The sequence below is a fragment of the Seriola dumerili genome, unplaced genomic scaffold, assembly GCF_002260705.1.
Source record: "Seriola dumerili isolate Sdu_G_001 unplaced genomic scaffold, Sdu_1.0 BDQW01000052.1, whole genome shotgun sequence".
NCBI lineage: Eukaryota > Metazoa > Chordata > Actinopteri > Carangiformes > Carangidae > Seriola > Seriola dumerili.
Window position 1 is genome coordinate 3,648,069 of NW_019174307.1, and position 22,698 is coordinate 3,670,766.

The 22,698-nt window shown below is 40.3% G+C and overlaps 2 protein-coding genes across 2 annotated transcripts; one reads left to right on the forward strand and one right to left on the reverse strand.

Annotated features, from left to right (window-relative positions):
• The first annotated feature begins 943 nt into the window (after nucleotides 1-943).
• On the forward strand, nucleotides 944-8,625 carry LOC111218316 (gap junction gamma-1 protein-like). The gene is made up of 3 exons (XM_022740567.1): nucleotides 944-1,096; nucleotides 6,834-8,013; nucleotides 8,125-8,625. The coding sequence occupies exons 2-3, from the start codon at nucleotides 6,867-6,869 to the stop codon at nucleotides 8,136-8,138; spliced, it is 1,161 nt and encodes a 386-aa protein (XP_022596288.1). The 5' UTR covers nucleotides 944-1,096; nucleotides 6,834-6,866; the 3' UTR covers nucleotides 8,139-8,625.
• A 2,502-nt stretch (nucleotides 8,626-11,127) lies between these two features.
• On the reverse strand, nucleotides 11,128-21,507 carry LOC111218818 (lactase-phlorizin hydrolase-like). Its single transcript, XM_022741295.1, has 17 exons — nucleotides 20,979-21,507; nucleotides 20,493-20,563; nucleotides 19,248-19,325; nucleotides 19,057-19,150; nucleotides 18,132-18,216; nucleotides 17,359-18,031; nucleotides 16,628-17,276; nucleotides 14,941-16,494; nucleotides 14,574-14,842; nucleotides 14,184-14,474; nucleotides 13,883-14,081; nucleotides 13,343-13,545; nucleotides 13,092-13,198; nucleotides 12,709-12,840; nucleotides 12,328-12,551; nucleotides 11,963-12,199; nucleotides 11,128-11,339 (listed from the first exon to the last, which is right to left on the reverse strand). Exons 1-17 carry the CDS (start codon nucleotides 21,505-21,507, stop codon nucleotides 11,128-11,130), a joined length of 5,607 nt encoding a protein of 1,868 aa, XP_022597016.1.
• Nucleotides 21,508-22,698: the final 1,191 nt, after the last annotated feature.

Below are 22,698 nucleotides of genomic sequence, written 5' to 3' on the forward strand. Positions count from 1 at the left end.
CTGGGGAAAGTGCAGCGCAAGCCTGCTGAAAATACAGCTGCTTAAAGGAAATCTCACCTTTGACTGAGTACAAGGCTAATAGCATCGTGCGGATGGTAGATGCCACATTATTTCCCCCGAATAACAACTCCATATAGTGCTGAGTTCAGGCAACTGACTATCCACTTTGTGATTCATGACACTGGCCAATCCAGGACATAAATCCTGGTTTTAAATAGTACACACTTCCCTTTGTCTTCTAATAATGAGCAGAATTAAGTGTAGGATGTTGCTTCAAAGACATGCTGAGGGGGGGCTGAGGAAATGCACGTGCTGCTCTTGCCAAAGAAAGTGTGACATGGAGGAAGGGGCCCTATAATGGCAACAACTTCCGAACATCTGTATCAGCAGGAAGAGGGGCACTCACTATCAGGAGGTTGTATGTTGTTCCACATATCCCCAACAGAAGAGGTTAGACGGTGACAGGGCTGCTGCCTGACAGACCACACAAACTCCTGTGACTGCTATCTTCACCTGCTGCTCTCAGCAATGCGGGCAGATAACACCTGCAGGTTCTAACATGAGGCACAAAGGAGTTTTGTGTCTGGTCTTTTGGTGACAATTCAAATGCTTTTGTTTGAAAGTACATGTGTAATTCAACTGCAAGCGCATTATATATTTCAAACAGCTTTATATATTTTGTACTCCAGACAGGACATGTATAATTTCCTTCATGAGCACCTCTGTTAGTAACAGATTTCACTGGGTTATTCCCGGTCTCTGAGTCTAGGGTAAAGTTATGGACGAAAGACGAAGCAAGGATTGCATCAGGAATGCAGGCGGTTGATCGTTTTCCTCCACTCTGCGTAGACAGGGGGTGGGGTGCCCGGCTGAAAACTGGGAGGAGAAAAGGGGGGGATTTGGGAATATTCTTTGTCCTCACCCCGCAGTACAACACATAACAGGGGAAGGACACAAGCCCCTCGTAGGAGAGAAAAAACCTGGATGGCTTGATATTAGAGCGGGGGGGCCTTCTTTTAATAAAGACAAAACGAAGGAAAAGCTCTCGAAATAAACGACAACTTCAACAACAGAGGACCTAACATCACAACTGAAGGTAAAATAACACACACCGACGAAGCGTGGCAGCGCAGACGCGGCAGCATCACGTATAGCCGTTTAGCTCCTGCTAACAATGGTGCACGAGCTCAAGTTTTATCTTTAACTTTTCACCGTGAGTTGTTTTTAAAGCAGCTAAAGCGTTTGGATTACCCGTGTTCACCAGAGCAGTGTCGGTAAATGTATTGTTTAACCGCCAAGTTAAGTTTAGGCGCACAGGCTGGCAGGAGACAGCGCTAATTAAAGCCCGCAAAGTAATCACATTATGTGGAATTGTTGGTAATTTACGACACACTGACGCAAACTGTGTTGTCATTAGCATCAGGTGATGTGGTAATTCTGCTGGTATGTACATAATGTTTGATAATTTTTAAGGGAAATCTTGACTATGGCGACTGGATTTGGTGATGGAGGAACGCGCAAGGATCGTGCCTTGTTTTTTTCCCCTCTCAGAGTTGCCCTCACCCCCCGCCTACAAAATCCCATATTGTGGAGAATATCTGATTAACATCTTAAAGTTTTATCACTTAGCTACTTTGTCCACACAATATGGCGAGGCAGTTTCCGCCGTTAGCTCCTTTAACCATGGATATAATCGTGGAAGCATGTGGAGCACCGCGGTGACGTCGTCTCATAGCCACGAGGAGGTTTTTTTTTCTTAAGCTCCCTGCAAATTGGATCAGTTTTCATTCAATATTATAGTGTTTAATTAAAATGGTGTGCTTCAACAGAGCGAGCCCTGCATCATCTTCATTTTCTGTGTCTTCATATTTAGTTTCTGCTCCAGAAGTGGACTGGGCAACTTGTTTATTCAGTTTTTATAGAATTGTGGATGGTGATGTGGAGGGGCGGGGGATTTTATTTTTTCCCCCTAGTTTCACCACCATGATTTAGTGAAACTCATAAATTCAGTTTAACTCATATGCTGGTTATTATTTTTCCTCCCCAAGCACAGGGCCTCTCAGGTTTAGGGTTTTGGGATATAGGAGGGATAACCGTATCTAGCCTCCCAGATGTGAGAGCCACAAAAGCCTCTCTGTTCTGCAGGGCTGGGTCTGTGGTGAAACTCAGCTGCTTTACTTTGCTCCTTACTTGGAAGCAGGCTGTTTTCTTTGAAGTGCTACAGATCGACAGAGACTGCCTCAGTGGACAGGACATGAAAAGGACTGAAACTGATGGGATGTAGTTGTATGTTTTGAGGTGGAGACATGCAGAACTCATTATCAAGTTATCAGATTTTTTTGTCCACCTGATCAATACTGAACAAATCTTATTTGGCAATCCACAAGCTTTAAGATGTTAACATCAAAGAAGCTCTTTCAAATTAAGCTTAAATGTTTTGTTTTGGTAGTATATAGTATCAGACTGATAAATTAACCAGGGTGATATGAGCTTATTGCAGATATATTGGTATTGGTGTGTATGTAGGCCGTTAGTGTGGTTAATGGTTAATGTTCAAAAATACTAAAATCGTAGTTTATCAAATCAAGCATTAATATTGGTATCAGCCTGAAAAATCTAGTATTGGTCACAGTGTAGCAGTTTGTATTTTATGGAGTTGATTAATCTGATCTGTATTTAGTGAAAGTCCCCCTTTTTTCACTCTATGGCAGGAAGAGCTATTTCAGTTACATCTTTCCAGCACATTGTGTTCACCTATCTTACTGAAAGAGAGGTGTCATCAACCAACCACCTGACAAAACCTACCTTATAATTTGGTGTGGCCACCCTAAGACTAAACACTGTACACACATAAACTAAAAGCCTGCTCCTTATTTGAATAGGCAGTTGAGAAATGGTTGTTTGTCATTATGTGGACTGACTAAATAACACTGCAGTGCCTCTTCAACAGCTCATGTTTAAACAGACTTTGTTTGCATTGTCTGAAAGAACTTTAGCAAGTGCAGTGAGACTGAACAACAGCAGCAGCACAAACAAGTCCATCCATGTGTCAGTCTAACAACACATGACTGTGGAGATGACAAAAAAACAAACAAACAATAATTTAGTTAAGAGTCACAGATTCCAGCTGTCTGATTTGCTGTCTCTGTGTGGGAGTCTTTTTCTTTTTTTTAATCAAGTTGACACACCTTGGCAGACTCTTGCATGTCAGGCAGTGGTTTTCCTTGGACATTGATATCATTTCTGACTGTGGCTTGTGGCAACCGTTAGCCAAGATTACAGACAGCGGAGTGTGCTGTTAACTTCTATTCCTTAGCATTTTTGGTAAGTATTGAAGATGATCACTGTGATGGCAGAATATAGCTCAGGAGCTATTAAACTTGATTCCGCACATATAATTGAGCTGGTGCTAAATTTTCCTCTGTTTACATTTTCAGCTAAAAACCAAATGCCACAAGTTTTGTCAGTTATCTTGATATGGAAATGTGTCATACTGTTATTCACGTGCAACTGTTCTCATGCAGGATATAGCTGCATGAAGGCTGCTCTGCAGAAACCACACATGACTGATAATGTCAGTGTTAGTCACCGAGTAAAAATGATCAGTAGTGAATACGGGCAACTATGTTTGAAATATTTGTGGAAAAACATGCAGAAATTAGTTTGACTGCATACTAACATTACTGGTAAAGATAGCAGATCAACAGTATGAGTTTTTTTTCTTTTCTTCATGTAAACACAGATTACAGGCAGATTCCACCACAAACTAAATATCAATGATTTCTTCAGAGTCTAAGAGCAACCACTGAGTCTTCAAGATTGAGTTCATCTCTAAAGCAGATGATTGATTAGATTGTTCATTGTACAAGAATTACTGTTACACAATGGAAACTTCTGTGCTTCATCCTAACCCTTTTATTTATCAAAGGCTAGTCGTGTGCCCCCCCCCCAAACATGACATCAGATGCAACATTCACACAGTACTGCCATTCAAACCTGGGAGTTGCCCAACACAACCCATTCTTATTAAACGTGATGCAACATCTTTAGTCTTCTCAGTGGTACTTTGTCATGGGATCTATGAGCACTACTTTGTCATTTTTACCTTATTTGTTCCATTTGAGTTTGTTTTTTATCGTTTTTATCTATCATTGAACAATTTAAAGAAATATTGTGCCACTGCCATCACAGTGTGAACATAATTTTTCATCTTAACACCAAAAAGCAATATCGTACTACAAGCAATACTACAAGCTTCCCCACTTCCTAGGACAGGTTTAAAAATGTGGGATTCTAATGTTCAGCACTATGTATTTACATAGCTATTGCAGAGCCTTAGGGCCGTGTTATACTGGAAAAGAAGTGTTTCGTTAGATGTGTTGTCTGGCCATGTGGAAGTCAAAGGTGTTTAAACCTGATCTGAACAGAGAGGAGGACGGTTCAAATGCAGCGTACTGTCTCACCTCGGCACATATGTCCAGTCCACAGAATAAAGTGAGTGTGAATGTTGGACAGCCAGTTTTGGAAAGTTACAGAAATGGGAGCACAAAGCCGCCCGTAATCCAACATCTGAAAGGTTCTGGGGGTTTGGGTGGGGGGTGGGGGGGTTCAAAGATATCTGATAAGTAGCTCTGATGGAGTATACTAACCCTTCAACACTGTGCCACTTGCCTTGTGTATTAAGACTTGCTATCGAGTTAAAATTAAACCATGTAACTACAACAATTCCGTCATATTTACGCAGACTATATTCTTTGGACTTAATATACATAGATTTGCAGTAAGGTAGCTGCTGTTTTCAAAACAGTTGTCTTTTCATGTAAAAGTTTAACAACCACGCAACCAAATACTGTCGTTTGGACTTAAAGTTATAATCATAATCTGACCTGATGCATTATGGATGTAGATGAGAAACAGTTGTTATAGGCTGCAGACCTTCACAGCCCTCACTGGTGTGCTTTAAAGTTATTTAACTTGACTTGATTTTCTGTGTCATTGAAGGTTGATGATCCAATTAATTATATTATCATCAGCTCTACTGTTGATGAGCCTTTTTATTAGGATTATAAATGATGAGTCTGTTTCACAATAGCTGGAATAATAAGACTGGTTGAATATTGAAACTAGATTAATTGTAACAGTTTTAAGCTTTGTGTGTTTATGTATGTTTTATATATATATATATATATATATATATATATTAGATAACCCTTTATTTCTTTGGTTTTTGAGGTCCCCTACGCGTAGTAGTTAAATTACCTGAAGTGTTATCCGTGCAGGAATAATGAGATTTAAAGGATATTTAATCTTGTGGTAATCTTTGATAAGGCGCTGCCTCTTTGGATTTACTCAACGGGTCCTCAATTGCTTCTGTATAATTTATTTTAACTCGGATTCAGTAACTTTGGTCACAATTATGTCTTACAGAAGGCTTTGATGGAAAAGATTAATAAGCCATCACATTGGTGGAATGAACATTAAAGTAACAATAAAAAAAATAAAATAAAAAAGATAGCTGCAAACTCATTAGATCAATCAACAGGTTGCAAGATTTCTGCTTTTTGTTAGAATTTTTTTGTTTTTTATTACGCTTATGATTGCTTTTAACTCTGAAAAGCAACAAGAACAGAGAGCATTCAGTTTGATTTTCTATGTTATCTTGCTGCGAATTGAAGACATAAAGAAATGTAGTAGGTCTGAAGAGGTGAGGGATGGAGTAGCATAATCTTTTCGAAGTTACAATAAACACCGTTGTTGCTGTTGTTCAGCTACGTGGCCCAAAGCATGGTAGTATAGTTGGATAATTACTCAGCAGAAGTTATGAGGTTGGTCTCAAATGGTGAGAAACCACAGGAGCTCTTCATTACCTCAGTGGAGTTTTAACAGTCAGCTCTGACTTTTTCTTTGCAGTACCACTCAGGTTATTCAACCATGACTATCAGACTGAATGTGATATTGGTTCAGTGTTTGTGGAATGGTCAGATACAGTACCTGTGGCATTTTACATGTGGTGGATGATGTAAAGAGAGCTGTGTTATTTAGCACCAATCACTGAACACTAATATTTCTATTTTGAAACAGTGGGAAAAGTGTTGTAATCCTGGTTACGGTCATTAATTCATAGGTTATAGAATACAACTCTGGATATTTGCCGCTACTCTGTGACATATGGCTATAGTTTCCATAACTTTGACTTTGAAAACACCTTTTTCTTTTATCTGTGTGATATGCATCACACACCCTCCTTACTGTCCTGGTACAACATGTCTTCATTCCAGTGCTCAGATTAGTGAGGCTGTGGTTGAATGACTCTGGGATAGCATCTACTGAGACTTTCTCAGGGCTCTTTCCCCTGAGCATGTCCTGTCACAGCAGTGAGGACTGGTGTGAGATGGTTCAAGGTAACAGTGACACAATAGCTCCGCCATGTGGCACTCTTGTGCAATACCACATGGACTCAAGATGAGCAAGTTTTAAGTGATAGACCAAAATTAATAATAAAACTTAATTTAAATCAGTGATAATAATGTAGGAGTGCAGGGAAACCTGATACCTTATATTTGTATTCAACTTTTGTTTCCAGCTTATTTCATATTGGTCAACATTTGTCCTCATTTAAGATGATTTTGACCAACTTGTCTAAGTCATTTAAAATCACTTTTTTTGTTTGCTTGGTATATTGATGTGTGTTCATGACAAAATGTTATTGAGATTGAGTGTTTTCAGTGCTGATGAAATAAAACAGTTCAGATGCTTCCTTATGTCAGTGACCACTTTTGTAAAGATATTTAAAAACAACCTCTGAAAACAGTTTTGTCCCTTTCTTTGCTCAGGTTTGAGAGGTTCCCTCCTGTTCCAGTGGCAAAATGAGCTGGAGCTTCCTCACACGTCTGTTGGATGAGATTTCCAATCACTCCACCTTCGTAGGCAAAATCTGGCTCACCCTCCTCATCGTCTTTCGCATCGTGCTGACAGCGGTCGGGGGCGAGTCAATCTACTACGATGAACAGAGTAAATTTGTGTGTAACACACAGCAACCTGGTTGTGAAAACGTGTGCTACGACGCATTCGCGCCGCTGTCGCACATTCGCTTCTGGGTCTTTCAGGTGATTATGATCACCACCCCCACCATCATGTACCTTGGCTTTGCTATGCATAAGATCGCCCGCATGGAGGACGATGACTACCGGCCCCGGGGCAGGAAGAGGATGCCTATAGTGAGCCGTGGTGCCAACCGGGACTACGAGGAAGCAGAGGATAATGGGGAAGAGGACCCCATGATCCTGGAGGAGATTGAGCACGAAAAGGAAAAGGAAGTTGTGGAGAAGCCCAGCAAAAAGCACGATGGACGCCGTCGCATCAAGAGAGATGGCCTGATGAAAGTCTACGTGTTCCAGCTGCTATCACGTGCCATCTTTGAGGCCTCGTTCCTCTTCGGACAGTACATCCTTTATGGGCTGGAGGTGGCACCATCGTATGTATGCACGCGCTCTCCTTGCCCGCACACAGTGGATTGCTTCGTCTCGCGCCCCACAGAGAAAACAATCTTCCTGCTCATTATGTACGCCGTCAGCGCCTTGTGTCTGCTCTTCACCATGTTGGAGATCCTCCACCTCGGCATCAGCGGTATTCGTGACTGCTTTTGTGCACCGCGGCCCCAGCCTCCCACCCCCCGTCACCCAGCTCTGGCCAGCCAGAGGTCCTCCATCTGCCGCCAGCCCTCTGCGCCTCCAGGCTACCACACAGCTCTGAAGAAGGACCCAACAGGAAAAATGGGCTTTAGGGATAACTTGGGAGACTCAGGCCGCGAGTCGTTTGGGGATGAGGCCTCATCGCGGGAGCTGGAGAGGCTGCGCAGACACCTAAAACTGGCCCAGCAGCATCTGGACATGGCTTACCAGAATGAGGAGAACAGCCCGTCACGCAGCAGCAGCCCAGAGTCGAACGGTACCGCAGTCGAGCAGAACAGACTAAACTTCGCCCAGGAGAAGCAGAGCAGTACGTGTGAGAAAGGTGAGGCTTCATAGGTTCATTTCTTTTCAACTACACGATGGCTTTCATCTTTATTTTGTGACGGACAACAGACATAACACTTACCAACACTGACACCACCTATGTTCACAGGTCTCCGTGCGTAGGTCGTCACCAGCAGATCAGTTCACATCAGGAGCAGTGAGCGCACATAAGGGAATTAAACAAAGAGTGTGTGTATATGTGTGTGTGTGTGTGTGTGTGTGTGTGACGTCATGTAATTGCTTGAGGTGGATGAAGTCAGCCCAAGCCTTCCAGTGTTACGGCCGGCTGTGGTCGAACGTCGAGTCGAACAAGGAGGAGAATGGTCGTCTCAACCCAGCAATACTTGAGACACCAGCCTGTCTGAAGATCCAAAGTGCTTACAAACGACCGTTGTGCAACAAGAACGGTTAAGGTTAACTCGTACTTCTCCCTCAGGGCAGCTATTCATTTTTGTTATTTTTATTATGAGACTTAGACCTATTAGTTCTTTTTAAGAGTTTTTTTCTCTGTTGGAAGTTCACAGTGAGTGCATCTCAAGTTTGCCTTAGACCTAAACTGGAACTCCATATTATGGCATTTTGTCAAGGCAAGGCCAAGCCAATTGTAGTGCAAAAAAAACAAAACAATGCTTAAACTGTAAGAGTTGAATCTCGTCAAACAAAAGGTCATTGGACGAGGCACCACTCATAAAAGAAAGGTACTGGATTTATTGTCATGCTGATGAAGACTTTTTTTTTTTTTTAAGGTGTTTTCATACAAAGATTATTTCGAGTGTGTCTCTTTTTTTTTTTTTTTTTTTTTTTTTTTTTTTTTCCTCTCTCCACGATGTTGGCACTGGACCAGTCAACATTCCCAAGTCTGGTGCCTGGCATTGTAACCGGAACACACTTGGGGTGCCTTTGTCCAAAGGAGTAAACAAACCTGGGTAATGCTTGAAAAACATGTAACTCTTGATATTGTCTTGTATTGTTTTAAACTTGTATTTGATACTGTTCTTTATTTTTGTATTAGTTTAGAGTATTGTGGTATTGAAAAGAGGCTCTCGTCACTGTGGCCAACATTTTATCATTTTTTTATTTTTTATTATTAATTATTTTCAAAGAATGACATTCACGACTGTCTTAGTCCCCCAAAGCCTGATTCAATCCATGGACTAGTGAATTCTCAAAGTAGGTCGGTACAACTCATTTCAGCTGCAACAGCTTTTTTTTTTTTGTAAAAACATTCTTGTAAAACTGAGTAACCTGCAGCTTCTTGTAATGGGTGCATATCATCTTTGACCAACAGATGTTTTTTTTTTTCAGTATGGACCCAAATTATAATTGTATCTGTTGGTTAAATAAGGGATAATAAATGTAATTTCATGTTAATGTTCCATGTCTGAAAGTGAAGCTGATTTTTGGATTAGTGTTATGACTGTTCCAGAGTCTCAATGAGGGTTGTAAATGATATAATCATTTCAGTGTGAATTCAGTGGCTTGAATGCTCTCTACTAAGATGCCATCTTTTGTATTCTGAATCATACCCACAGTGCCATCAGTGCCAACTCAAATATTGTCATCTCAAGTTATTTTTGAGCAACGCTTTTTGTACTTTTTATACTTTTTGTATTGATAGTACTTTGTGGTTAGTTTTTAAAATAAATTTTTTCAACAAATACCAGTTTTCAAATGGTTTGTCTTGTTTTATTTACTTGAAAATTGTTCAGTTCCAATTACAGTTATGTATGTATTTAGTTGTTTTCTTTTTTTAATGGACCTATAGGCATAAAAGAAATGGGTGAATATATTCATCTCTGTAAGGTGAAGGTCTCTTCATATAGAAGCTGTATTATCTTACTAATCTAACCTAGAGAGGCTGTTGCTGTTTCAATTAAAATCCAACAACATTTTGAGGTTTTCAGTTAAACAGGTATGAAAATGTTGACCAGGTTTTTTTTAAAGGATTTAATAAACAGCTGGCTCAGTTAAACTAGATAGAAGATCAGTACAGTGATTAAAAGAGACTTGGGTGTGTTATATTTACTGCGGGTAATGTTGACATCAGACAAACTTTGCACATGTTCCTACAGGTAGAGGACTTGAGGTGGTGCACTAGTTTGTGAATGGTTGCCATGATTTTACTGCTTCATTTAGTCAGATCAACAGTAAACCTCTCTGGCATCACAGGTGGGAGACTAGGGTCTGCTTCACAGGATTATTTATGTTAAAAGATTTAAAATTAGAAGGTCTGTATCTCCCCCAAATCAATTTGTACTCAGGATTAGGCAATTTATAAGTTATAAAGTGCCATGCTCTATAAAAGAGCAACAGCCCTGAAATATGTAACTGAAAGTTGTTTTTTTCCTAACATGAACAAATTCAACATCCTGACACCAAACTGATGATTAGTAACAGAAAATACAGCCATTATTGTGCAATGCAAGAGATCTCACTTCTGCAAGTCACGTTGCAGTATTTCATGTATGGTGCAATATCTTGTTTCACAATGTAAGTGCAGCTGATACTCATATACTTAGATAGGGTTTCTAACAACACAAAAAACAGTTCAAGACCTCTCTGGATCATATTGTGCAGGGCCAGAAGGTGGTGTTATGTTTGATATGTCTGTATTCAAAAACAAATCATGAAATATTTAATAAGGTAGTTTTATATAATGCGATATTCGGTGGGTATGTTTTGGAAATAATATGGTTGGCAGCCAAAATGAAATGATCCTCTCCTATTTAAAAGCCTCTCCCTGCAGGCGTTGCTGTGGTTGTGTTTCTTCTGGTTGCCAAATGTTCTCACGGGGGGGTGGGGTGGGGTGGGGTGGGGGGTTTATGGAGGCTATAAAGAAACCACAGCATATCTATTAAAAATACTTAGGTGGCAAATTTGTTATCCACCAGCCACTGGTAGAATAAAGTTAAAAGGTGTGAGTGTGAGACTGCGGTTGGAATCAAAAAGTCTTTGGTGTTTTTTTTTTTTTTTACTTCAAAACATGTTATTTTCAACTTTATTAACATGCAGGAAATTTTATAAAATGGTGTTTATATTAAGATGCAGTACAGACATTTACTGATACATTTTGGTGTATGTTGGACTTCCGTACAACTCAGCGTGACTGCTATCAAAATTTCATCTTCATGTCGAAAGTTTCTAAATACTGTTTTCTCTTGGATTGTTTTCTTGCCATAAAGAAGCAAAAGGATGAACAAACAGCTCCGAGCATTGCAACAATCAGCAGAGCAAAAGTGGTGTTAAGTCCGACCTCAGCATCACTGGTGGACAGCTCCATACCCAGGAATCTCACAGTGTCATCAGTGATCGGCGCACTTGTTCCTGCAGAAAAGACACTGAGGTCATATTCATTTTGAACAGATTGCTGACAGTAACTGTACTTCTACCATCACTGAATCACTGTGTTCTATTAAAGCAATGCTTATTCTCTTTTTTGTTGAGAGTTAGCTGAGAAGATCCATACCACTCTTAAATCACTACATTAAATGTGAAGCCACAGACTGTTAGCCTTAGTTTAGCATAAAGACTGAAATCATGAGTAAACCTCTAGACTCGCTCTGTCCAAAGGTAACAAAACCCACCTACCAGCACCCCTAAAGCTTCCCCATTAACATGTTATATCTCTTGTTTAATACGCTGCCAAGACTCCAGGAAGTCTGTGCTCTTGATTAAGAAATCCGGCACACAACTATATAAAACTGCTACTTTTTGGTTTTCTTTTTTTTTTTTTTCTAGATTAAAGAGATATAATAAATCTAATTAGTCCTTTAATTATTGAGCTTTAAAGGTGCTGGCTGATGTCATGCTAAGTTAACAGTCTACTGGCTCTTGCAGTAGATACTGTATATACTGTTACATAATTAATTTAAGTAATGCTTTTAGAGCTTCAGTTTCTCACACTGATCAATTAAAACAGGTATCTGAGCATCTCTGCTTCAATTTACCTTCAGGCACAGGGTTTAGACACTCATGGGGCCCTGAGGTGGGGTCGGGGAATCCGTTGCAATTGATGATGGTAGAGTAGACGGCAACAGAGGTCTTGGCCACGCGAGGAAGTTTAGGGTCTGATCGATTGACGTAGAAAAGGCCAAATCTCTCTGAAAAGCCAGTGGCCCATTCTAGGTTGTCCATCAGAGACCAAGCTGTGTAACCACGGATATCCACATTGTCTAGCAAGTAAGCTGGAAGGAGAAAACAAACAGCTTTGGGGATGCAAATACACACTATCTTTACTGTCAAATTGTTGGTAATTGTCTCTCTCTGCCTGACCTAATCCTAATTATATTCAATGAAAGTTTTAGTTTCATACCTTTCAGCACCTGGTTGATGTATTTTTCATAGTAGTAGCTCCTGTGAATATCATTTAGGTCAATAGGCCCACGCTCTGACATGCCATTCTCAGTGATGATAATAGGTGGATTTCCATATTCCTCCTTTATAAAGTTTAAAATCCTCCGGAATCCAAATGGTGAGACCTTCAGCCAGGATGAGCCTGAATCCAGCCAGATACGATCAGCTATTGTCCCTGCACCCCTGTGAGCATCAAATCAGTTAAATTATGTTATTTCCAATATATTGAAGTTGTATATTTGAAGTTAAATATATGTAAATATTACTTATTAGCTAAATAAATAACCAGTGAGTATAGCTCATGAGGTTACTGTACTGTGGGAATGTAGTTCTTGCTTACCTATCAGCATCATAGTGCTGAAGGTTTCCATAGTCCACAGGGAATGCCAGGACAGTGGTGTAATGGTTGAACCCAAAATAATCATAGGTACCCTTAATTCTCTTTATCTCCTCAGGAGAAAACTCAGGCAGCCTAGAGAAAATGAAGTGAAATAGGTGAATTTACCTGATAATTGTAATATGCAAAGCACCACTGGTTATACCCATATGCCATCATAGTAAAAAAAAAAATCATGTTGCCAATTATAGGTACTTCTTAATTGGTTTTAAAGGTAACTACATAGTAAAGACTTCATAAAAATAAAACAAGAAAGTTATTTTATCTTATGTTATATGACGATTTCCATTATTTCTTTCAGAATTTATCGTTAGTTTTTATAATACCGAGATTTTGGCAGACCAGCAGCTAAGCTTCGCTCTCGAATGATTGTCTTCATCATGTCACTGTAGTCTCCATTAAATATGGGATGGGCAAACCAGCCAATATAGAACTGTACAGAGACACACAACAGCTATTAGAGACTCCAACTATTGCCATATATGTCTGTAGTAAAATATGAAAAGAACTTGCATACAGAAGAAGAGCCTGCAAACTATAAACTGTAAAAGTCCCTTTTTTTCTTTTTAAATTATACCTGCACCACACGTCTCGCAGCATCAATGTCCTCCTGCTTGTAGGGATTTCTGGGTTCTGACCAGTCAGAGTTGATGGTGATTGAGATAATTCCTTTCTGTTTGGCCCGGTATTTGTCATTATAGAGGTGCCAGGTCTCAGCATGAGCTTTAAGCAGGTTGTGACCCACAATGTAGGGCAGAGTGCCTGGTCGGAAACTGATTCCTGAACACACACAGAGTAATAGCCACATTTGCAGATTTGTTTAGCTATGTGCTTTTTGTCTCTGTGGTTTAGAAAGGTCTAGAAAGATTAAAGATTGGTTTACAAAAACAGATTCAGTTTCAAAATATACAGATTATAATCTTAAACTTGGCCACAGTTTTAGTTTCCTTAATGATCTTATTTCTTGTGCCACTTGCAGTAGAAGAAAATGATAAACAGCAGTGCTAGTTAGCAATACTGTTTTGATCCATTTTTAACCTATTTTTCTCACCAAACAAACAGACATGCATTGGTGTGATATAGAGTATAAAATGGAAAGCATTGCATAAAGACATACCTGGGGCAGCTGCGCCATAGCCATGGCCTACGTTGGCTATATTGTATGGCTCATTAATGGTGATCCAAAATTTGACTTTGTGGCCAAGGCGGCTAAAGATGAGGTCAGCAAAATCCTTAAATTTGGCAATAATCGTCTCATTCTCCCAGCCCCCAATATCCTGCAGAGCTTGCGGAAGATCCCAGTGGTAGAGTGTGATCTGACAGCAAACATAATTAAGATTTTCCAAATTTAACAAACTTTTCTATTGTAAACATTTCTTGAGATGCTGGCAAAAACTACAAGAATTATGGAGTTATACATGAGGTTTGATGTTTGCAGCAAGCAGTGCATCCACCAGTCTGTGGTAGTAGTTGAGTCCAGCCTCATTGATGTGCTTGGTAGTGCCATCAGGAAGCACCCTCGGCCAAGATATGGAGAAACGATAATGGGTCACCTTAAGTTGCCTCAATATAGCAACATCCTCCTCTACTTTATTGTAACTGTCACAGGCTATGTCCCCATTGTCATCACTGAACACACGGAGAGGAGTGTGAGAAAACTTATCCCAGATGCTTAGACCTTTTCCATCTGCTCTCCATCCACCTTCAATCTGGAGACAGTAAAAGTAAAATCGACATTGAAGTAGACAAAATCAGTGTCAGGAATATACATGCAATTCCCTGATCAGGCATTGATCTAAACAGTTCACCTGGTACGACGCTGTTGCAGTACTCCAAATGAAATCTTTGCGGAAATGTCCATAGAGCATCTTCTCATCATCTGGTGAAGGGAAACCATTGTCCTTTACGACCTGGTAGTAGAAATGAGCTGAGTACTTGGGTGTCCTTGGCCGATGTGGGTTGGTGAAGTCCACATGGTGTAACCCAAATCCAACTTTGTACCCATTAAGCCACTCAAAGGAATCCATGAGAGATGTTGCTATGTATCCTTTCACCTTCACACCATCAAGGTCATAGGCTATTATCAAAACACACACACGAGGAAATAAATGATCTAAAATTCTAAACAGTCATGACATTCATTAATATTTAGCTTAAGAAATCTAGTTAATGTACCTTTGAGAGCCTCATCAACATAGGTCTTGTAATAAAATACTCTAGCAGAGTCATCCCAAGTTGTCTTGGATTCTGTAGCTACACCATTCTCAGTAATGTAAATCTCTGGATCTCCATACTCCTCTTTGATCCAGTTTAGGAGTCTCCTCAGGCCCCATGCTACAGCTCTCTGCTTACTGATGGCAGTAGTTGGTGAATCACCTTCCTCTTCTTCTGACAAATCCCGGTCATATTCATAAGATTGTGGGGTAAGTCTCAAGGTAGCATGACGTGCAATCTTTGTAGTATAGTGATTTACACAGAACATGTCAGCAGTTCCCCTGATGAAGCTCTTTTCTTCCTCAGTGAAGGAAGGTAGTCTTGACTCTGAAAGACCTTGGAGTTCACTTTTGTTTCCAACTTGCCACTTCATTGCGTCAGGATAGTCACCATTCTTGAAAATAGGGTGTGCAAACCAGCCCAGTTGGAACTGAAGAGCGCGGTCAGCAGCCGCCACTTCTCTGGGAACGTTAACATCTTTAGGTTCAATCCAATCAGCATTTAGGGCAATGGATACTAGACCACCTTGGGATTTGCGATACTTATTGTCATATGTGTGGTAGGCCTTGGCGTGAGCTTTTATCAGGTTGTGTGCAACTCTATATGGAGCAAGTCCTGGCTTTTTAACATTTGGTGGAATCTGTCCAAGTCCATATCCTGACCATGCAATTGTGTAAGGCTGGTTGAAGGTGATCCAAAATTTCACTCTGTCTCCAAAGGTGGCGAAGGAGAAGTCACAAAAGTCATTAAAAATGTTAATCATATCTACATTTTCCCATCCACCGAGGGTCTGCAAAGCTTGAGGAAGGTCCCAGTGATAGAGTGTCACCGTGGGTGTAATATTATACGCTACGAGGCCATCAATGAGTCTATTGTAGTAGTCAACACCTCTCTGGTTCAGTGAGGTACGCTGACCATCAGGAAAAATCCTGGACCAGGACAGAGAGAATCTGTAGGACTTCACCCTCAGAGCTCGTAGCATGTAGAGGTCTTCATCAAGTCTGTGGTAGCTGTCACAGGCCACATCTCCACTGGGATTACCAGGAATACTGCCAGGTTTATGGGTGAATGTATCCCAGATGCTGGTCCCCTTCCCATCTGCATTCCAGCCACCTTCAATCTGGTAAGCTGATGACGATACTCCCCAACTGAAGCCTTTTGGGAAGGTACCATAGTGGTAGAGTTTTCTCTGAAATTTGCTTTGTTTTGAGAATTTCCTCCAGACATCCATGGCTTGTGATGGGACGGTGGAGGGTGGCATTGAGGAAACTTTATTTGACCTTATGTTTTTCAGTTCTGGTGCAGGTACCATCAGGCTTTTGGAAGCAAAACCATTTTTCTCAATGACTTGGGAGTAAAAGTAGGCAGATTGCTTTGGAGTCCTGGGTCTGTCAGGCAGGTCAAAGTTGACATGGTGGAGTCCAAAGCGTTCACTGTATCCTTGTGGACCCTCAAAGCCATCCATGAGTGACTGGACAGTAAACTGCTGCACATTTACTCCATCCAAATGTATAGCTGTTGAGAGAACAAAAACATTGAGCCACTAAAACTCATTTAACATGACCTTGTATGACAAGTCTTCAAAAGCTTAAAAGTAGAAAACACACATATAATCAGGTATTTAAAGGGTCCAAGACACAAAGCATACCTTTCAAGGCCTCATTGATGTAACTCCTCATGTACTCTATTCTGCTGGTGTCATTGAAAGTGTCCCCGCTGTGCTCAGTAGGCATCCCATTCCCAGTTATGTGGATAGGCACTTTGGTAACATTCAAGTATTCTGCGGAAATGTAGTTTAGAAGCCTTCGGAGACCCCATGGTGCTGAATATATCCAGTCAGAAGCTGTAGAGGACCATGATGGGTCCACATGTGCCTGGAGGTCACCAACCCCCTGAATACCAGGGGTGCAGCCTCCATCACTCTTGTTGACCAAACGGGAGGTATAGTGGTTTAACCCTAAAAAGTCAGCTGTTCCATGTATCCTCTTTCTCTCTTCAGAAGTGAAAACTGGAAGTCTTGCAGGCTCAGAGTGGGGACACTCTCTTCTTTTCTCTTCAACCTGAGTCTTGAGTGTTGCAGGATAATCTCCATCTACAAATATGGGATGTGCAAACCAGCCCAGCATGAACTGCAGGTAGCGATCTGCAGCTGCTATGTCTTCAGGTCTGGACGGGTCCATGGGCTCAGCCCAGTCAGAGTTCAATGCAATGCCCACTTTCCCTCCTTGTTTCATCCGGTACTTGTCATTGTAGACATGCCAGGCCTCAGCATGGGACTTGAGCAGATTGTGAGTGACCTGAAAAGGCAAAACTACTGAGTGCACCAGAATAACAATGAAACAGTCTATATTTACATTAGAGTAATGATATTACTCTCACCTGATAGGATGCAACCACATAGTCCTTTACTCCAGGGGGGTGTTTGCCAGTGCCATAGCCAGCATGGCTCACCACCCAGGGGCTACTGAATGTGTTCCAGGTCTTGACTCTGTCTCCAAACCTGGAGAAGCAAAAGTCTGCATAGTCCTTGAAGGCTTCAACAATGGAAGTGTTGGTCCATCCACCATAGTCCTGAAGTGCCTGAGGCAGATCCCAGTGGTAGAGAGTGACCACAGGTTGTATGCCAGATTCAATGAGTGCATTGATGAGCTTGTCATAGTAGACAGCCCCTTTTTCTGATTGGCTGCCTCTGTGGCCTGAGGGGAAAATACGAGCCCAGGAGATGGAAAACTGGTAGTTGTTGACATGAAGACCTCTCAGGAGGTAGACATCGTAATCCACCTTGTGGAAACTGTCACAAGCTAGATCAGCTGTCTGATTCACACTGGCCAGGCCTTTGTGACCAAAGCGGTCCCAAATGGTCTCTCCCTTTCCACCTTCTGACCAGCCACCTTCAACCTTGAAGGACTCACTGGAGGTGGCCCATTGGAAGTCAGCAGGGAAGGATTCTGTGAGGAAAGCATCTCGCTCTGTTGTAGTCTGGGCCTCAAACTTATCCCACACACTCTGATAATTGTTTCTGAACCCTGTCATCCCTGTGTTGCCTTCAATGCTGTCAGTTTTGGAGAAATTAAGGTCATAAAACTAAAATAAACGAGGAATCCTTTGACATACTTAGGAAGAAGTGCATTTTTATCAAGATAAACTCTTACCTGGCCTGAGCATCCTCCATGTCCAGCTTACCCAACATGTCCTTCATGTCACATCCCACAATATTCAGGTCATTGTTGTTCAGGACTGTGTTAACAACAGAGTTACAGACATTAGTCATTTAAGTTGATGGTCTCATCTAACTAGTCAGCGTTTTGAAATTTCTTTACCACAGTCAAATTGTAATGACCTTTTTTTTTTTTACATTAAACAATATGTATCGACTGCTGAACCTATTGTGTAATTAACTGTAATTGTGCAGTTTGATTCATGAAATACAAAACCAAGTCGTAAGGCTCTGTGCCACCTAGCAGATGATCTCTCTTGTAAAACTTTATTGGCCCATAGCAAGAACAATTTACACAAATCACTGCCATATGATAACACTCCGAAGGAAATAGACCTTTATGATTATTGTACTGTAAATGTTTACGATATTGCAGTTTACAACAGGCTAGCCTTGGCTAGCCTCAATCATTATCTTCTTTGATCATTAAAAACACATTGATTCAAATAGGGTTGTTGTTATGATGTTACTTACAATCTGTTAATAGTTGCATTTACGGCAAATTGTGTTACGATTGTGGTAAAAGTTCACAACAAATTTTCCACCTTAAGCACAATGCACTAGAGATTATTTTGATAGCATGTATCAACTGCAAACATTATTCAGTGATATTGGAATAATTTAATTTCATTTAAAAAAAATTGTCACTATAACAGTACAGACTTTGTTGGAGAAGCAGTATTGTAACATAGAGAGGTAGTGTCAATTTTTACATATACAAATACAAATAAATTTTATACTAATTAGATAAGTAAGATACTTCCAAGTAGTAATATACATATATACATGTATGTATATTACTATGTGTATATATATATATATATATATATATATATATATATGTAATGACATTACTGTACCTTGCAGGAAATCCCCAAGGAGCTGGAACTGACTGTAGGAACAATCATGAACAGTCATCTTGTATATCAGGATAGGCAAGTTCCCACTGGACATCTACGACATAACAAAACATGCATGTGGTTGCAGTGTAGTAGCAATGAAAGCTATGAAATTCAAAGTGAAAAGAAACACCTTGTCATGTTCACTGTACCTGTAAGCTCCTCAGTTCCTTTGCAAAGCTTGATGTGGAGGCACAGTTATATTCAATTTGCACTGACAGGAAATCCATCTGGTCCAAAGAGGAGATACAAAATAGTTTGATATCAAACTCCTGTCCATTCATGAAAAACAAATTGCTTGTGCAGTTAAATCCATTTGAGACTAACTGTTGTAACGCATGGTTTCTGATTGGTAAATATGTCTATGAAAATTCCCAAAATGTACAACTTTTATTTTCAAATCTATTATTATTTTAAATAGTTTTTCTGAAGAATATCCCAGTAGGATGTTGCACCGGGTAACAGCAGGCATTAGAGAGAGAGCAGATAAACACCTCGGACAGGTTGACAGTCTGCCATAAAACAAATACATGCAAACATCTGGCCATTAGAGTGTCCACAGAAAGAAAATAAAAATAAATGTCCACAGAAAAGATGCACACAGACACAGACAGATACAAAATGCACACAGACCTAATTTGTGTTCATGTAAAATACACTGAAGGGATCTGACTTCAGGTAAAACTGACGGTTTTGTTGTTACGATGAGTGTCCACAGGAGGGCAGAGACAGGCACAGGTAAGATATTGCTGACACATGATCTTTAAGCGTGTATTGTTCAAGAGTTAAAATAAGGAGAGGCATAAAATGTTTTTTAAAGGTTGTCAACATTCTTGCCAGCATAGATTTACTACTAGGATCTCGTCTAGATTCAACCAGATGGACACCTGTACAGAGGGGAAGGCTGACAGGGAGGCTACATCAGTAAAACAGATCATGTGCTGCAGTACAAACAACTGTGGGAAGCTCTGCATTAGAGATGGAAAGATGGAAGCTTTACATGAAGGAAAACTTTGTATAATATCAGTTGAAATACTGTATGTTAAATCTAATGAGAAAAAAAGTAGAATTTTGGTCAGTTCTTAAAGACATTTGGTGGATATGTATAGTCTTTCTCTTCTGAAAGAACAAAAGGAGATACTAAAAAGTAGGGCCAAAAATTTATGCCTGACCATAAGCTGAAAAAGGGTTGTTTTTCTGCCAATAATAAAGTTTATTGGTTAGTAACAAATTTTGCTTCCATTTATACAGGTGGAATTCAAGATTGACCTAATATCCGCAAAAAATCTGGAAAATTTCTCTTAATAACATTGTTGAAACCATGTCTAATGTTAATTTTCTTCTGAAAGTTACTACTGAAAGTTCAAAAGGCACATATACAGGAGGACAGATCTTACTGTTGTTGAAGCTTTGATCTGAGAAATAATGGCCACATCTCTAGCTCTCAACCCAATTGACAGATGCCTCCCTGTGAACATACAAGCATGAAGACATTCTTAACACAATGTAATATCAGGGCCATATATGGCAGACTTCAGTTTCCTATCAGCTGAGCAGAAAAACCCCTTTTTCTTTTATTGATCTCACCTGGACTGATTACTGACATAGGCATGATAATCTACACATGCAATCTGAGCACACAGGTTGGTCTAATGGGGTGAAGGGTCCAGCTGGTCATAAAGTAATCATAATTCTCAAGACATATTGAAAAGACAATTTATATCTTAACATATTAATGATTACATAATATTTTTAATAATTAAGTTAATTCTTTTTCTATTTAACTGTAAAAAATAGTGAGAACTGACCAACCCTGAAAACATTAACTAAGTCAGTTAATCATATCTTTAATCGTCTCCTCTTCAGCTGTTGGTTTTACACACCTGCATCAGGAGACCATTGATGGTAGAGCTGGTAAATGTTCCTGTTGAGCTGGAGGACATTTTGCAAAGGTTTGGGAACATCTGCAGAGTCCAAGTCACGCCAAACATTATCCAAATCACTCAGTGTCACCCATGATTGTGCCAGTGCTCCGAACTCCTGAAAGGCAAACTCTGCATACTGCTGAAACATATCCACCAGCCCCTGGCTCTCCCAGCCTCCATACTTTGATCTCAGAGCAACTGGCACTGTGGAGTCATGAAGAACAACCAGAGGCTGAAGGCCCACCTCCAGCAGCTGTCTCAGCAGGGTCTGGTAACAAGTAACCACGGCCTGTTGGGGCTGGCTGGGGAGGCCTGCAGGTAGAAGCTGAGCCCACGACAGAGGCACTTTGAAGTGAGTCACCCCTCTACTCTGGAGGTACTGAAAGTACTGTCTAGAGCCAGGAGGTATGGGATGACTGCAGTCAAAGGCTTCATTCACTCCACTGTCTGAACTTAGCTGTTTTGTCAGAGGGCCAGCAAGAAGCATGAAGTCCTCCTGCCCATTCACCCCACTGCTCCAGCACTCACACACACACAAGACGTACAGACACACAACAACCCACCACAGGTTCTTCATTGTGGCTCGAAAAGGATTGAGTGATATTATCCACTGATAGCCACGCTCTTTAAATCAGTAGTGTTTTCTTGTTATTGCATTGTTACACAATTAAGATCAATATCACATCCAAGTGGTGCAATTTATAGTGTTTTTATTACAGCTGTGTGATAGTCAGGCAGACTCTGGACTCACATGTCAGGTTATTACTGCATCCCTGTCTTCTGCTTGTGTTTCGGGCTCATGTAATATGCAGTTGCAAACTGCTTTTTTAATAAAACGTTACACTGTTTTTTTTTTTGTTGCATGCAGGTAAAGCAGCAGCTGACTTCCGAGATGTAGATGGTGGGTATTTGTGTCACAAAGGAAGAGAATAGTAAAGTGATAGACTAAATATAGACATAATATATTTATGTTTGCATATATTTGCATGCTACCTGTGGGTTTTTCGTTATTCATATTTAATGGATTTAATTCAGCTACATTATACAGAGTATTTTGATGCACATGCTGCTGAAAGGGGAACACCTGCCCATCCTGCAAGCAGCTGGAAGACATGACTGATTCATCTTGGTACAAACTCTGTGCCAATCACCTTTAAATTTGTATCTTGATTTGCATGTGTACTTGATGAAAGTAATTCTGAATGAAATCAGCAGTCATAAACATTGTTTATGTATTTTTAAAGGCCACTTTGTACATTTGCAAATGTGCTGTACAGACGGTGCTGACAACACTTCTGCCTCAACAAAAAAAAAATCCCTTTGTGTTAAAATAGATGACACAAAGTAACACCTCTACAATAACCACCTCTGCCTCTTTAGACTTGTCAAGGTACAATGTTGAGTAAGAGTTTGATAGCCAGTATAATAAATTTCATTACTCCATGATATGCTGGCACATATGTGGATAAAAAAACATAAAAACAACTTGCATTTCAGCTGCCAAAAGGAACTTTTTATTTTTTATTTATTTATATTCTGAAGATTCCTTTTTCTTGTGCAATTAAAAAAATCATCTCAGTTCACTGGAATTTCTGTTGTAAGAAACTGATTTACAGGAAAGTCATTGTGCCTGAAGATAATATAACTAGAATTACCACCAATCTATCAAGCTGCAGTT